This window comes from Lepidochelys kempii, chromosome 8 (assembly GCF_965140285.1).
Source record: "Lepidochelys kempii isolate rLepKem1 chromosome 8, rLepKem1.hap1, whole genome shotgun sequence".
Lineage (NCBI taxonomy): Eukaryota > Metazoa > Chordata > Testudines > Cheloniidae > Lepidochelys > Lepidochelys kempii.
In genome coordinates this window covers 76,523,224-76,539,082 of record NC_136387.1, presented here as the reverse complement: position 1 = coordinate 76,539,082, position 15,859 = coordinate 76,523,224, and the positions used below count along the sequence as shown (strand labels likewise).

The 15,859-nt window shown below is 38.2% G+C and overlaps 1 protein-coding gene across 3 annotated transcripts in view; it reads left to right on the top strand.

The window, feature by feature from the left end:
- LRRC8B (leucine rich repeat containing 8 VRAC subunit B) overlaps nt 1–15,655 on the top strand; it is a 44,959-nt gene extending 29,304 nt beyond the window's left edge. Inside the window, exons 4-7 of one of the 3 annotated variants that reach the window (XM_073357126.2) lie at nt 6,786–6,885; nt 8,168–8,299; nt 9,229–11,390; nt 12,134–15,655. In XM_073357126.2, coding sequence (XP_073213227.1) covers nt 9,255–11,390; nt 12,134–12,406 — 2,409 coding nt within the window. In that variant the 5' untranslated portion in view covers nt 6,786–6,885; nt 8,168–8,299; nt 9,229–9,254 and the 3' untranslated portion in view covers nt 12,407–15,655. Of the gene's footprint in view, nt 1–5,133; nt 6,696–6,785; nt 6,886–8,167; nt 8,300–9,228; nt 11,391–12,133 lie in introns of those variants that run through there. The other 2 variants (XM_073357127.2, XM_073357125.2) reach the window with 2 other exon arrangements.
- The last annotated feature ends 204 nt before the right edge of the window (nt 15,656–15,859 follow it).

Here is a 15,859-nt window from a genome sequence, read left to right as displayed (position 1 = left end):
TGTTCAGTGAGTCTTCCTCTCACACACCCACATCCTTTCCTCCCAGTTCAGCATTCCTGGGGAGAGGAGAAAAATGCAACTTCTGGGTCTAATATATATAATGTGGCATAAATTATGCAGCTTTGACAAGTGATAGCAAAATCTAGAGATCACAAGACAAAGTAGTATAACAAAACTTTTTAGATTTTTTTAAATATTTTTAAATATAGTTTTTTGTCTGGTAAAAAAAATTTCCCTGGAACCTAACCACTCCCCCCCCCCCCATTTACATTAATTCTTATAGGGAAATTGGATTCGCTTAACATCATTTCGCTTGAAGTCGCATTTTTCAGGGACATAACTACAATGTTAGGCGAGGAGTTACTGTAAATAATTACTTCAGGTCTGAAAGTCTTACAACGGTGGTCGATGGAAACAAAACACTAGTAATTCGTTACAATTTATAAAGGGATGTAGTCCCTACGCAATATTACAAATATTTATATATATAAACACACACACACACACACACACAGTATAAGTTTTAAACAAACAATTTAATACTGTACACAGCAATGATTATTGTGAAGCTTGGTTGAGGTGGTGAAGGAAGAGAGTGGGATATTTCCCAGGGAATGCCTTACTGCTAAATGATGAACTAACATTTGGCTGAGCCCTCAAGGGTTAACACGTTGTTAATGTAGCCTCACACCCTACAAGGCAGCACCAATGGAGGGAGGGGAGACAGCATGGCAGACAGAGACACACACCCTGTGTGTGGGGGAGAGAGAGAGAGAGATGTGCATTGCCCCTTTAAGTATACTGACCCCATTCTAAGTATATTGCCTTTAAAAAAAATCGGGAAGTTGAGACAGCAGCTGTGGCCAGTAAGCTCTCTCTGTCCTGAGCCCTGTCCTGTCTATGGAGAAGGGGTAAGGGGGGGCAGGAGTAGGGAGGAGGGGGACACCCTGACATTATCCCCCCTCTTTCCCCTGCACAGCAAGCAGGAGGCTCCCAGGAGCAGCTCCAAGGCAGAGGGCAGGAGCAGCATATGGCAGTGGGGGGAGGGACAGCTGAACTGCCAGCAACTGGTAGCCTGCTGGGTGGCTGCTGCACAGGGAACTTAGAGGAACAGGGAGCTGATGCGGGGCTGTCTGTCCACTCTGGTTCCAAGCCCCCACCAGCTAGCTGCAACGGGCTGCTCTTCCTGCAAGCAGTGGACAAAGCAGGCAGCTGCCAAAGAATGTTATAAGGGTGCATTGCACAACTTTAAAAGAGCATGTTCCCTAATTGATCAGCAATGAAACAATGTTAACCGGGACGACTTTAAGTGAGGAGTTATTGTACCTGGAAAGGTTTCAGAGTAACAGCCGTGTTAGTCTGTATTCGCAAAAAGAAAAGGAGTACTTGTGGCACCTGAGAGACTAACCAATTTATTTGAGCATAAGCTTTCGTGAGCTACAGCTCACTTCATCGGATGCATACTTGGAAACTAACTAGTTCCAGTGCTTTGCTGTCAGGGTGACAGGCCAATTTAGTCTGATGTAATTCCAGTGAAATGGGCAGAATTCCTGTAAGGATGAATTTTTCACATCTTTTAGGAAAGATTGCCAGTTGAATTAAAGCACTTTGAAAAGCTTTTATGGCTTTGATATGGGTTAAAAGCTGCCGAGATGGAATTAGAACTGTCAAATCCGCTACACTTAAACATTATTTCATTTCATGAGTCACTCACAGATGTATTCAAACTACAGATCTGATCTGGAATAAGGATCTTGTATTTTAATAAAATTGGTTTAAGCAAAATTATTGTTAAATATAGTACAAAATGGTGGGATGTTAATTGCTTAAATATTACAGAATTAAACACTGAAGTTATAAGCAGGATTAATGCCTATAAGTTAATTTTAATGCACAAGCATAGTTTGCCAGAGGTTTTGGAATTTAATTATTAACCAGTCCAGATGGTGTATAAACACTAAAAAACTTAGTAGTATAACACTTGAATTTTTCTAATAGAAAAATGTTCTTGTGGTCAGAGACTAGAGAAAACACATGGTCTGTCTGGGATATACAGTAAAAGGTAGCAACCTTCTGGATGTGTGTGTTATAGGGAACTACAAACTGACAAAGGGAACTTAGTGTAAAAAAAATATATATATAGTTTAGTTTCACTTATATGAAAACTTCCATCTGTATATAAACAAAAGCTCATTATAGTCTTTGCTTTATAGGACTGTTCTAAGAAACTGTCACTAGGTCATGCTTTCTCTATTAGTTTATTAAAAATATCTTGAGATATTTTCATCAGTCTTTGTTTTGAATTGATTTGAGTTTGCTATTTTCTGTCCTGACTACCATCATTTTTTAAAGGACCTGCATAACTCTTTATCAAACAATATGAAGGATAATCGCTGTATTGCTTTATTTTACATTGAGTTTTATGGGCTGCTGTATTCTGTGGCAGCCTTGCTTACGCTGTGAAATAGTGTAACTTTCCATCTGAAAGAAGGCTAGATGAAGTTTCCCTGCATTTGCAGTTAAATCAGGCACCTCATCAGTTCAGTTCCGCTGTAATTGTTGCTAATTACTTGTCAGTAATAGTTCAAGTTCATAATGTAGATGAGGCCTGACAATGAGAGGCCCGGTAAAATACATAGGCATACCTGTAGTATTTCACTGGTGACTAAAGTAGGTCTTTATAGCTACAAGAAATCTTTGAAAGAAATTACAGCAGCATCAGTATGGTATTTAATGTAGACTTGCTTGAATTTTCTGTCTCAGTTTCTGAACTGGTTTCTCTCTCTCTCTGTCTAAGGAAGTGGGGTACAGTTGTGCAGGATGTGACAGCAACTTTACACTTCTTGCTGTCTCTTAAATCTTTATAGCATAGTCCCCTGTAGGCAGTACTTAATTTATGTCTCTAACCTTGGCAAATTCGTTGCCCTGGCACCACTGGGCTTACCACATCTATTATGAAGTAAAAAAACTTGCTTGAGCCCCGGCACTGCTTTCATAACAAATTAAGCACTGCCTGTAGGTATCCTGTAGGTATATTCATGTAACACTGAAATATTGTACGCTGTGTATTTTGACAGTGTTAAATTAAGAATTTTTTTCTGGACCATACTACAATCTTTTAAAATGGATGGGATAAAAAGATAAATGATGAACAATATGGAAGTGTAATTCATTACAGTAGAAGAATAAGCTTGAGCAACAATGCACAAGGGTTAGAAGTATATATTCTGCCAGAATAGACACACTTTACGTGTAAAGGATAAGGTCTAACATGGTACTTATGACCCACTCGTAGCAGATTAACTGACTGGAAACACCTCTTAGAGTATGGTATGGATTTTTTTAAGGAATATTTTGTAAATATAATGAGAGACTTTTAGCTGATTTGTCAGTCAGGGGCCTGCCATAATTGGGTATAACAATTATATCATGTGCTCTTTGCAATTATTCTGTATGCCCAAGTTATATTCCAAATTTTAGTATCCATCCCATTTTTTGTTTTACCTCCACAGTAGATCTGGATTGTTCTTAGCCTGTAATAAATGGTAAAAAGCAGTCCATTTCTGGCCAAAGGAGGAAATTTCAGAGTAGCAGCCATGTTAGTCTGTATTCGCAAAAAGAAAAGGAGTACTTGTGGCACCTTAGAGACTAACCAATTTATTTGAGCATAAGCTTTCATGAGCTACAGCTCACTTCATCTGAATGCATCTGATGAAGTGAGCTGTAGCTCACGAAAGCTTATGCTCAAATAAATTGGTTAGTCTCTAAGGTGCCACAAGTACTCCTTTTCTTTTAACTGCATCTCTGGCTGCTAGGCTGAAAGGTTCTTTTCAGAGTCCTTGTTTTCTGTGTCGTTTCTCCCCCCCCTGCAGCTCTTGAAGCCCAAGAGGGTGGGGTGCTCAGCCTCTCCAGTTCCAAAGCTGGCAGGAGGTGGAGAGGCTTCTCCAGCCTCAGAGTTGGGGGGAGACATAAGGGGCAGAGCTGTCTGGCCCTGGAGCTTGGAGTCTGGGAGGGAGGTAGGCAGGCAGAGAGTCAGAAGACTCAGAAGCCCTCCTGGAAGGTTTTTGTCAATTTCACTTTTTACCTGAAGGCAGAAAGTAGAATTGACAAAGCCTTCCCCGGGGCAGCTGGGAAGCTGAAATTTTCCATAAGGAACCTCAGAAGAACAATTTTCCTACTAAAAAATTGGACTTAAAAAAAAAATCAGAAAATCATTCCAACAGAAACTTCTGACCAGTCCTATGAGTTTCTCATGTTGTCTCCATTACTATGCATTGCACGCTTAATTATGTGATTAAACACTTTTTGCTAATTGGGATTTAAGCCTTTGTATTACTTAAACTTACAGGAAAGTTACAATTGCCTTTTTATTCTAGGTTGGAATTGAATGCAGCCGTTCGACAGCCCTCTTTCTGCAGCAGACTCAGTGCAGGTGGACCCCTGCACAGAGGCTCACTGACTTCATTGGGGCTAGGTCCACCTGAAGTCATTTGCAGGATCAAGGCCTTAATTTGGATATTTGCAGTACCATTTTTCATGGTCTTGAACTTAAGTGTTTTGTTTTAAGAAGCAAGAGAGGGGGCTATACCAACAGAAAATTTGTATTTAGAAAGTATCAGGATTCATTTTGCAATGGACCTTTGAAGTTAGCAATGCCTGATTCTTTCAACTTGTTTAAGAGTGGATCTCTGCAAGCATATACCTGGGAGGGGCAAAAAGGTTGTTTGTCTAGATGTTCAAATCTGGTGGAGTTCTAGTGTTAGAAGGCTTTCCCTTCACCCTCTCCCCTGGTTCTTGTCACATAAACAGAAAGCAGAAGACCAGAAGTGCAGACAATGCAATGTTTATTGGGGTTACTTTCCAAGCAAGCATATCCCTCAGCCCTTCACACCAGTCGAGCTTAGCTCTGTATGCCGATAGTCTGTTCCCCAGTGTTATGTTCCCAGCTCTGATGCCGCAGAGCATTTACCCCGTGTCCCCCTTCCCAGCTCTCAAGAGTAGCAGCCGTGTTAGTCTGTATCCGCAAAAAGAAAAGGAGTACTTGTGGCACCTTAGAGACTAACCAATTTATTTGAGCATAAGCTTTTGTGAAGTACAGCTCACTTGCTGTAGCTCACAAAAGCTTATGCTCAAATAAATTTGTTAGTCTCTATGGTGCCACAAGTACTCCATTTCTTCCCAGCTCTGACGCCATAGAGCGTTTATCCCATGTCCCCCTTCCCAGCTCTGACGCTGCAGAGCCTTGCCTGTGTCCCTGTTCCCATTTTTTCCCCCTTAGCAAACATGATTCCAATTTCCCTTCCCTCTACTTCCTGTTTGACCCAGTTTATATAGTAATATTTTCAGCTATACCTTAACCAATCATTTTACTGAAATTTAACTAACCAATCCTAATATATTGTAACATAATTCTCTAACCAATTATATCCCACTAGCCTAATTAACTCACACCTATCAGAATTAATTATACAATAGACGGAAACAATTAGAGAACCAGACAGATTAACAATAGAAAAGTGGGGGCCATAAAGATAAAACAATACAGAAATGAGGGTTTCACAACCATTAATGAGTGATTTCTTGCCAGACAGGATGCTATCAAACTAAGTTTTCTTTAACCATCTTAAGATCTGTTTCTTTATCTGGTGGTGATGGGCACTATCAGGACAGGATTGTCTTCCTAACAGCCCAATACCACCTTATTTCAATGTGAATAGTTTGAAATGTGGGGATATGACCCTAGAGTTCCCAGCTTATGGCTGCCCCTGCTGCTTAGCCAAAGGCCTTAGACTAAGAACAAGGCTTCAGACTATCCTCGTGAGAGAAGGCCCATACACAGGCGGACTGTGATTTTGATTCTTTGTTTTTATACTCCTGTAACTAACTAAATGATAAAAATACACCCAAGTTCTTAAGTATAGGCCTTTACAGGCAGGCCTGACTATCTATATTCTAACATCTAGCATTTTGATTCTCTGATATTTGATTTGTCTTTAGGGGTAGACAATAGCTATCTGAGCCCTCCTTCAATTGCTTTTCATTAAGAGGTTCCTAGAAACAGCCCACTGTCTCCTCATTTCATAAAAATTGGCTTCAGCAAAGTGAGAGGTTTTTTCCATCCATTCCATCTCCCTTAAATCTTGAAGGACCAGGGAAACAGTTCGGTTTAGTCCTGTGGCTGCTTGCCTTTTAAACTCTTTGGAGTTGAGGCACCCCAAAGATTACCAGACAAAAGTATACTTTCTTATCAGTTTGCCCAGCTCTAGCATCTTGTAACTTTGGATTAATAGCATCCAGAGTATGGATATTAATGTTATTTGGCAATATTTTATTAGCTTGTCCCAGATAGTAGAATTTGTACTCTTGTAATGGAAACTATTACCTCTTTGTATGTCAATGTTGAAAAAATATTGAAATGGACTAAACTATATCTTTCATTTCTTCGAAATCATGCCGATTCCTCCCACATAGCCATTAGCAGGAAACTATAGCATTGCCACCCAGTATTAGGGATAAGTTCTTTTATGTGGTTTCCTTTTTGTTTGTCTTTTGTATGGGTTTGGCATGGTGCAGAAAACTTGACCTTCAGATTGTTTCTGAGTATATTGTTGTTGCAGCTGAAAAATGGAGAACATGCTGAATTAGAGAACGTGCTTGTAAAGCATACACTTTAAACAGGTCACATCAGCAGTGGGGTAAGAATTCTGATTAAGGCTGACCTACTTGCTCTCTATTCAAAATAGTCTCAACTACTTCAACTGTACTCCCAGTGTTTTCCCATGCAGAATGAAGATAAATGCAAAGATGGCATGTCCAAGGAATTTTAAAAGGTGTAGACCTCCTGATTGAAGATGGTTGTGTATCTTATTCTGTTTAACTAGTAAAGTAAGTATGAACATTTTAAGTATAGTACGTAAATAAATATCGATTTGCATGTGCTGAATTAAAATAAACTCAACTATTTACTGTCATTAACATGTAAAATACAATAGAGCCTTGCTAATACACACTGATTGGGCCACTTACCCTGACTATTGAATTTTGTGAATTAGGAATAAGTAAAAAATGCAAACACAATGTGTCATGATCTGTATTTCTCTTCAGTTGTGCTTAATTATAATACCATACCATGCTAGTTTTCTATTCTGTAGCATATCTTATAAAACCAAGTGTTGGTAAGCATACACTTCTCTGTAGAACTCTGCTTCTAAATTTTTGCTGGGGAAAGACAGAAGGGTTATCGGGGGGGGGGGTGGCGGCTATGTGAATTATAGGATGTCAGCCATCAAAGTTGTACTGCATTTCTAGTCTATTTGGGGTTTTCTGTTTTCCTCAGTTAAACAATTCTGTCTAATATCAGCAAGTCTGTGTCAGGTGGTACTGCTGATATCTCATCAAGATTGACATGATCTCCTTATTCTGTACTAATTGGCTATAGGAATCTGGCTAGGATAATTACTCCTGGGGGAATTCTACACCAAAAAATTTAAAAGTTCTGTGCACAATGTTTTAAAATTTTGCAAAATTCTGCATATTTTATTTGTCAAAATAACACAATGTAATCACGCCAGTTTCAATTATTTTGGTAATTTATTTCAAAATGCCTGTGAGCAAGTTTATCTGTAACAATACAGACAAAAAAATTAGGAAATATTTTTGACAGATTCCTTACTAGACATATTAATATGGATTTTGAGTAATAATAATTCATTTAAACTACAATACAGAAACATATTTTCCCGCACCCCTCAGAAACAGTGTGAAGACTTGGCAGAGTCAGGGCATGGGTAACAGAGGAGCTGAGGGCGAGGGAAGTAATTGCTGGGAAGAAGCCTAGGAGTGAACTTGGAGGGTTATTGGGTGTGGGTGGGAGAAGTATGAAACATAATTTTTTTGCAGGGGGTCAGAGAGGGAGGATTGTTGGGGTGCCTCCCCCATGCAGACCCCTAGCCTCTCCCATTCAGTCAGGCACATCTGCCCCCGTCCCCATGTAGCCCCCTCCCATTCAGTCCCTGGCTCAATGCCATCACCCTCTAGCTCCTGAGCCCATGCCCCAGTCTGTCCACTCCACTAGTCGTTCTGAACCCCAGTCTGTGACCTGCTCTGTCTGTCCCATGCATCCTCACCTGGCTCCGATGACTGGCTGTCTTCTCTTCTGGCACCACAGCAGCCCTTGGAGGGTGAAAGGTGTAACTGCAGCGCCTCCCCAGCAAAATCTATATTCTGCGGAGAAAAAAAATCTGCGGGGTGGGGGGACATGAATTCTGCACATACGCAGTGATATGGAATTCCCATAGGAGTAAGTAATGGCCAAGAGCAGTCTTAACTCTTTATGCTGTGATTCAAGTGCCTTTCCCAAAAGGAGCAATGTAATGTTTAGTACTGTATAACTTTAAATGCTAAACAATAAGTGAACTGCTATTTGTGTTTTCTAGTAACCATTTCCCTAGCTGAGTTCCACATTTTTGTAGCTGTTCCTGTCTCAGAGCAGTAGAAAATGGAATGACCAAAGGGTCTGTCTCATCTGACGCATATAATGCTGTTTGAACTCCTCTTCTTTAAATATTCATATTGTAAGACATGTTTACTTTATCTGAAATGGACCAAAACTTGGTCTCGTCAATGAGTTCATATCTCTTTATTAAAAGAGAAATGTGCTCTGACTTGAGGTCGGATTGTCAGCATTGAAGCCTTTCCTAATCATTTACTTAGTTTTTACAGAATGTTACATATATTTCTTTAAATACTTCCAATACCTTTTGTGAGCCACATAAGTTTTAGCCCCATTTCACAGATGGAAAAACTGTGGCACTGAGATCACAAGACCATGACTGAACAAAGCACCCAATCAATGCTTAACTTTGAATTCAGTGGGACTACTCTTGTTTTTAGTCTCACTAGTAAAGTTCTATTGGAAGAATCAGTGGAACTACTCAGAACACACCTACTTTAGGTAGTTTTCCCATTGACTTTGGGGGTTAAATCAGGCCCTAAATGACTTCCACCAATTCATTATTCAATTTTATGCAAGTACTAGGATTACAATTTGGGAATTGCTGGGCCATAGTCCAAAGCTCAGTCCACTAGATCAGTGTTGTTATGCTTTTTTATAAAGGAGTAAACTGCCTAATAATCAGAACTTAAAATAACTGCATTGCATAGTTCAATTATATTAAGTAAATAGATTTGAGCACTTGTTCTAAGGATCTTTCTCTTTCTCTTCTCTAGTTGCTGCTGTCCTACAGGTGAAAGTCATGATTACACTAACTGAACTCAGATATTTAGCAGACGCTCAGTCATCCTACCACATATTAAAACCATGGTGGGATGTCTTCTGGTATTACCTCACCATGATTATGCTGCTAGTCGCTGTACTGGCTGGGGCTCTCCAGCTCACTCAAACTAGAGTGTTGTGTTGTCTTCCTTGTAAGGTAGAATTTGACAGTCATTGTGCAGTGCCTTGGGATTTGGTTAAAACGAACCTTAACGTGTCCTCTAGCTCTGCCACACAAATAATTCTCCCTTTGAGAATCCAGAATGATCTTCATCGGCAGCAGTATTCCTACATTGACGCAGTGTGTTACGAAAGACAGCTTCATTGGTTTGCCAAATTTTTCCCATATCTAGTGCTTCTGCATACTTTCATTTTTGCAGCTTGCAGTAACTTTTGGCTCTACTATCCTAGCACAAGTTCAAGGCTTGAGCACTTTGTAGCCATTCTTCACAAGTGTTTTGATTCTCCATGGACAACACGAGCCCTCTCAGAAACCGTTGCTGAGCAGTCTGTGAAGAGTCTGCCACTATCCAAATCCAAAATATTGCTTTCATCACCTGGGAGTTCAACGGATACAGAGGCAAGCAGGCAGTCTCTGCCGTATGCACAGCCTGGTTTAGAAACAACTGGAAGAGAGAACTCTTCAAGTGTTCTAGACAAAAAAGAAGGGGAACAAGCTAAAGCTATATTTGAAAAAGTGAAAAGATTCAGAGTACATGTTGAAGAGAAGGATGTCATATATAGAGTGTACATGAAACAGATTATAATCAAAGTCATTGTATTTATAATAATAATGATTTATGTCTCCTATTATTTAACTTTTATTACACTTGAAATTGATTGTGTAATTGATGTTCAAGCCTTTACAGGTTACAAAAGGTACCAATGTGTTTATACACTTGCAGAAATTTTTAAAGTATTAGCTTCATTTTATGTTGTTTTAGTGACCTTCTATGGCCTGACCTGCACGTACAGTTTGTGGTGGATGTTGAGAAGTTCACTTAAGCAATATTCTTTTGAGAAGTTAAGAGAGAAAAGCAATTACAGTGATATCCCTGATGTAAAGAATGACTTTGCATTTATTCTTCACTTAGCAGATCAGTATGATCCACTTTATTCACAACGATTCTCAATATTTCTATCTGATTTGAGTGAAAACCGACTGAAACAGATAAATCTTAACAATCAGTGGTCAGTAGAAAAACTGAAAAGTAAATTAATACGAAATTCCCAGGACAAGATGGAACTTCATCTTTTCATGCTAACTGGTCTTCCAGACAATGTCTTTGAACTGACTGAAATAGAAGTTCTAAGCTTGGAACTCATTCCTGAAGCCAAGCTTCCTTCAACAGTGACTCAGTTAGTCAATCTCAAAGAAATGAATATTTATCATTCATCATTAACTGTGGATTACCCAGCACTAAACTTTCTAGAAGAAAATCTGAAAACACTGCGTCTAAAATCCAGTGAAATTGGAAGGATTCCACTTTGGGTCTTTCATCTAAAAAACCTCAAGGAATTATGTTTAACAGGATGTTTTGTGCTAGATTACCACAACTCTATATACAATGAAGGCTTTCAGGATCTAAAGAATCTGAGAACAATTTACTTAAAGAACAGCCTTTCCCGTATCCCTCAGGTGGTTACAGACCTATTGCCTTCACTGCAAAACTTGTCTATCAATAATGAGGGAAATAAACTGGTAGTACTAAATAACTTGAAAAAGTTGGTAAACCTGAGAACCTTGGAGTTGATCTCCTGTGATTTAGAGCGCATTCCACATTCTATTTTTACCCTAAACAATTTGTCTGAAATAGACTTAAAAGAGAATAATCTCAGAACAGTGGAAGAAATAATGAGCTTTCAACATCTCAAGAACCTATCTTGCTTAAAATTGTGGCACAACACCATTTCATATGTCCCTGTGCAGATCGGTGCATTATCAAACCTGGAACAACTGTACTTAAATTACAATAACATTAAAAATGTTCCACTGCAGCTATTTCTTTGTAAAAAGCTACATTATTTGGATCTTAGCTATAACAAACTAACTTCTATTCCGGAAGAAATCAGTTATTTGACAAATCTGCAGTACTTCTCTCTGACAAAAAACCACGTAAGTAGAACTTTTACATTACTTTAAGCTTTATAAATTCTGATTTTTTGTCTACCCTGTTTCTTCTTGAAGACTCTGTGGCCTGCTAGAGCTCACCAGCTTTATGGCATTGTAAACCCAGTTAACTGAGAGGGGAAGTGATTTTTTTTATTTTATTTTTTTTAAAAACTGGTAAATGCAGGGTCTAAATAATCAGGTAGTTGACACAGATGTTCTGTGTAAGTTGGCCTAGTCTATAATGACTGTTCAGTTGGGTTCAACAGTGTTTTATCTAACTTGATTGTTCACAGCTGTATTAAAATATTATTAAAGTATTTGTAGAGCAGACCAGGCCTCTGAGTACTCGCTGTACTGCATGGATGCAGTTCTGCCTGCCTTGCCAAAAGGACTGTGGGGTTCTTAGGAGGTGCCAAAGGAATGTCATTTATTAAGCATAATTCTTAAGAAGGAGCATAAGTAGGAAAAACAATTTGATTTTTAGATTTCCTTGATGTTCTGTGAAGAATTAAACTTCTCACCTAGTCACAGAGATACACACAGCACTGTTTTCATCTAAATATTGAAAGTGGACTTTCTCCTGACTGTATCACTCATAGCATACAAAATTGTCCTTTATTTACTTTATTTACTTTTGTTCATTTAAAAGCATTTTGTGGGTAAAAAGTGCATTGGGTAATGAAAAATACGCAGTTTCTGTATAGGTTAACAAGCTTTAATTGGCATGTCCTCCGTCCTCTTCGTAGATTGAGATACTGCCAGATGGATTATTTCAGTGCAAAAAGCTGCAATGTTTACTTCTGGGACATAACAGCCTGACGAGTTTGTCTCCTCGTGTTGGTCAACTGTTGAACCTTGTTCAGCTAGAGCTGATTGGGAACTACCTTGAATCGCTTCCTGCTGAACTAGAAGAATGTCAGTCTCTGAAACGGAGTTGTCTAATTGTAGAAGAAAGGTTGTTAAAAACGCTTCCACCTTGTGTGAGAGAGAGCTTGCAGACATGCTTGGATAAATGCTAAATGAGAGGAGACTGTGTACAGCAACAAAGCCTTTAGGCCTTTGACTTACTATCTGTGTAAAGATAGGTGTAGGTGGAAAGAAGGAAGAGAGGTAACAAATCATTTGCAATTCAGGGCTAAATCTACCCGTGTTGCCCTGAGTCATCTTTATAAGAAAAGGAAAAAATTGCATTTGTCTTAAAACAAGCAAACAAAAGTGTAGACTTAGCAGACAGACACATTTGTGAATAACTTGATATGTAAGTGATTGGGTTCACTGGCTGATGTGCTTTCAGTAGTAAATGTTTATGGTCATGAGTGTTGGGATGGAAGAGTGGGTTGCTTGGCTGTAGAGTGTCTCTCTCATTTTTTTCATGGAAAATTTTTTCTTCTAAAAACAATTTTAAATGGCTTAATCTGATGTCTTATTGGGAGCAAGGATTACCTAGGTTTGTTTTTTCAGACATATACTCACCACTGACTTGGAGTAGCATGTGTTAAGTTAAGATAGTCCTATTTAAAATAGCACAATTAACTGGTTCATCGTGCATTCTGAAAATCATTTTACAATGTACTTTTACCGTTTTCATGTTTTTTTTCATGTGACAAGTGTTGAACGTTAAACTTGTAACTTTGGAAGGTGCCACTTAACAATTTTTATTAAAACAGTTGGACAAGTATTCTACACACCCTCCACAACCCCACTTCAATATTGTGTGTTTAAAGTAGAAAGATTGAGCTAATTAATTATCTTGTTTGCCTAGTAGGTGGGATTCAAATATGGCTTGTCTAATTTTAAAAATCAATCTGAAATACCCTAAGTATTCAAGTAGGTACTGTTCATGTAACAAAGGTACTTGCTTTGTTCACATGTACTTAACTGAGACAACCTAAATGATAATTCCATGGCATCTACCTTCACTGATTATAATGGAAAATGGAACACAGGGTAGCCATGAATTATTTGATGGGTTGTGGGGATCCCAGGTGTTAGTGTGGTGTGTACTCCCACTTGCCACTTAACCTTCCAATTATTGACTCCCTCAATGTTCCCTCCCACTTTCCCCTGCCCATTGTGGTGTTAATGTACTGGTGAAAAATTTTCATAGAAGATTAATGGATAGAGAGGGAAAGGTACAACCTTCTTTTTAAAAAAAAAAAAAAAAAAAAGGGGGGGGGGGGGGATGCGGTTCAGAAGTGCTTGTAAAAACACCATAAGCTTTCTCTCTTCTGCTAAGTGGTATGTGTCTACACGGTGTGAGCTGAAGGGAAGCTTTTACTACCCTTTCCTTTATTTAATATACTCCAAACTGGAAGGAAATTAAGTGGTTGCAGTTTTTATATATTATTTTCCTGTACACTTTGTTTCATTATCTACTTCTAAGTCTGCTCTTCTGGAATTTATCATCTCGGCTAAGAACTTTGGATTTTTCCTGTTATGGGGGGGGGGGGGTGTGTGTGTGTGTGTGTGTGTGTGTACACACACACAACCTGTTAGCATGCGTTCAGGGAACACTATTCTAATGTGTTAAAATTCAAATGTAAAATGCAGGCTAATGTATGTTTAACCAGATACAACTACAGCTAACAAAAACACTAGAAACGTTGCCTTCTTAAGATTCTTGATGTTGAATAATTGTAATCCCTGGTTTGTCATTAAATCATTAGAGGATGAGTTAATATATCTAGTTTATTTTTGGTCACTCTTTGCTCTCATTCACAATGGCATTGTCTTGGAGTTAAGGTTTACCTTTTAATTTATTTTAAAAAAAATTGTATACTTTAAATTCTGATCCCCTACATAAAAATAGGAGATGATCTCTTTAGCTGTCTAACAGGTTAATATGTATTCATCCATACAAATTGCATTCCAAAGAACTTTCTAAATCATTTTTCTCAGGGAACCAAACATATGGAACTTCATGAATTTTTGCATAGCTTTTCAATCTTTTGTTTTTAGTAGGTGCTGTACTGAAAAATTTTTGTATCAACTGATCAATCACATCTAAATGTTAAGCAGTATTCTGGAATAGTATCTCTTTGTAACTTCCATTTCTAGTTTTTCAAGTCAGAGTTCAAGATATAATTTTCATGTCTCATGATCGGTCCAAAGGTACTTGCATAGTTCACAAACAGAGCTAGTCTTGGAATACAACTACATCAGAGCAGAACAACTTGTGCCATTATCGATAGAGTTGAGTTAATAATTACGGTATAAATGCCATGTGTCAGGACAATTTTAAAATCACTTTGTGCTGGAATTTGATGCACAAGATTTTGGCCTACAAAGTACTTTAAAAATAATTATTATTACAAAAGTGGATTTTGTTTTTGGTAAAAGTTCTTTTAGTCTTAAGCTTTATTTCCTTCCTTTTGTTGAAAAGCAGTATTGGTATTTAAAAGAGCCTAAGGTTAAACATAACTGTTTGCACCAGACATTTAAAACAAAATTTTTACAGCTTTTTAGTTGTGTAAATCCTTTTTCATGATTAGCACACTGACACGGCTTAACTACGGCTTTGATCTACTTAGTATGCATTTATTTCATCCAGAGTTATGTCCTTCCGAAGTGAACTAGACTAATAGGAAAATAAAATAGAGGCTGATCCTGCCTTCTTAAAATGTATATAACTCCAAAAGAAGCTGGGGAAACTGTCTAAGAACTAGGGGATTAGACCCACAAACACTGTTTCATGGGTGGAGTCTTTTTTTTAAAAAAAAAAGCCAAAAACCTACAGCTGTAGTGGATGTGTCTAATGTTCTTTCCCTTTAAAAAAGAAAAATGAACTCAAAGCCTACATCTTAAAGTAATATAATATAAATGTCATGTTACACCCTGACAAAAGCCAGGAAGTTTAAAGGCTGGCATCTCTGGCCTCAACTCATGCCACAGTGTGCCTTTTTTTGGTTTTCCTTTCTGTATCCACGCACTCCCCTCCCTAACATTTAAGAATTGAGGATGGAGGCAACCGTAACTGAATTTCATGATGTCTATTTCAGTCATCATTTAAACATCAGTTTAACATTGAACATTTGTTCCGAATGAAGAGATCATCAGGGAATCGGTATATTAATCCAAATTCATAACTACCATACAACAAGCTGTGGTGACATCTGCCCTATTTGTATAAACCAGTCCCGTTCAGCAAAAAAAGGCTTCTCAATTTGTTTCAATACTGTTCTGTTATTTATGTATTTTGTATTAATTGTGACCCTGTATATTTTGGACATTTCTTTGGCTGAAAAACTATTAAATTTTTTGCATTACAATTCTATGCACTTTATTTCTTTACCTACATACATGTCAGCAGCATTTCTCCCCATCTTTGACATTTAGTCATTAGAACTTTGATCTCTTCTGTTAAGGCAAATCAGTTATTTTAATTATTTATAGTCCCTCTGCGTTTGGATCAGAAAACGCACCAAAGAAACCCTGCTTCTTGAACTGCTTCAGCTGCCTTTAATTTGAATTTA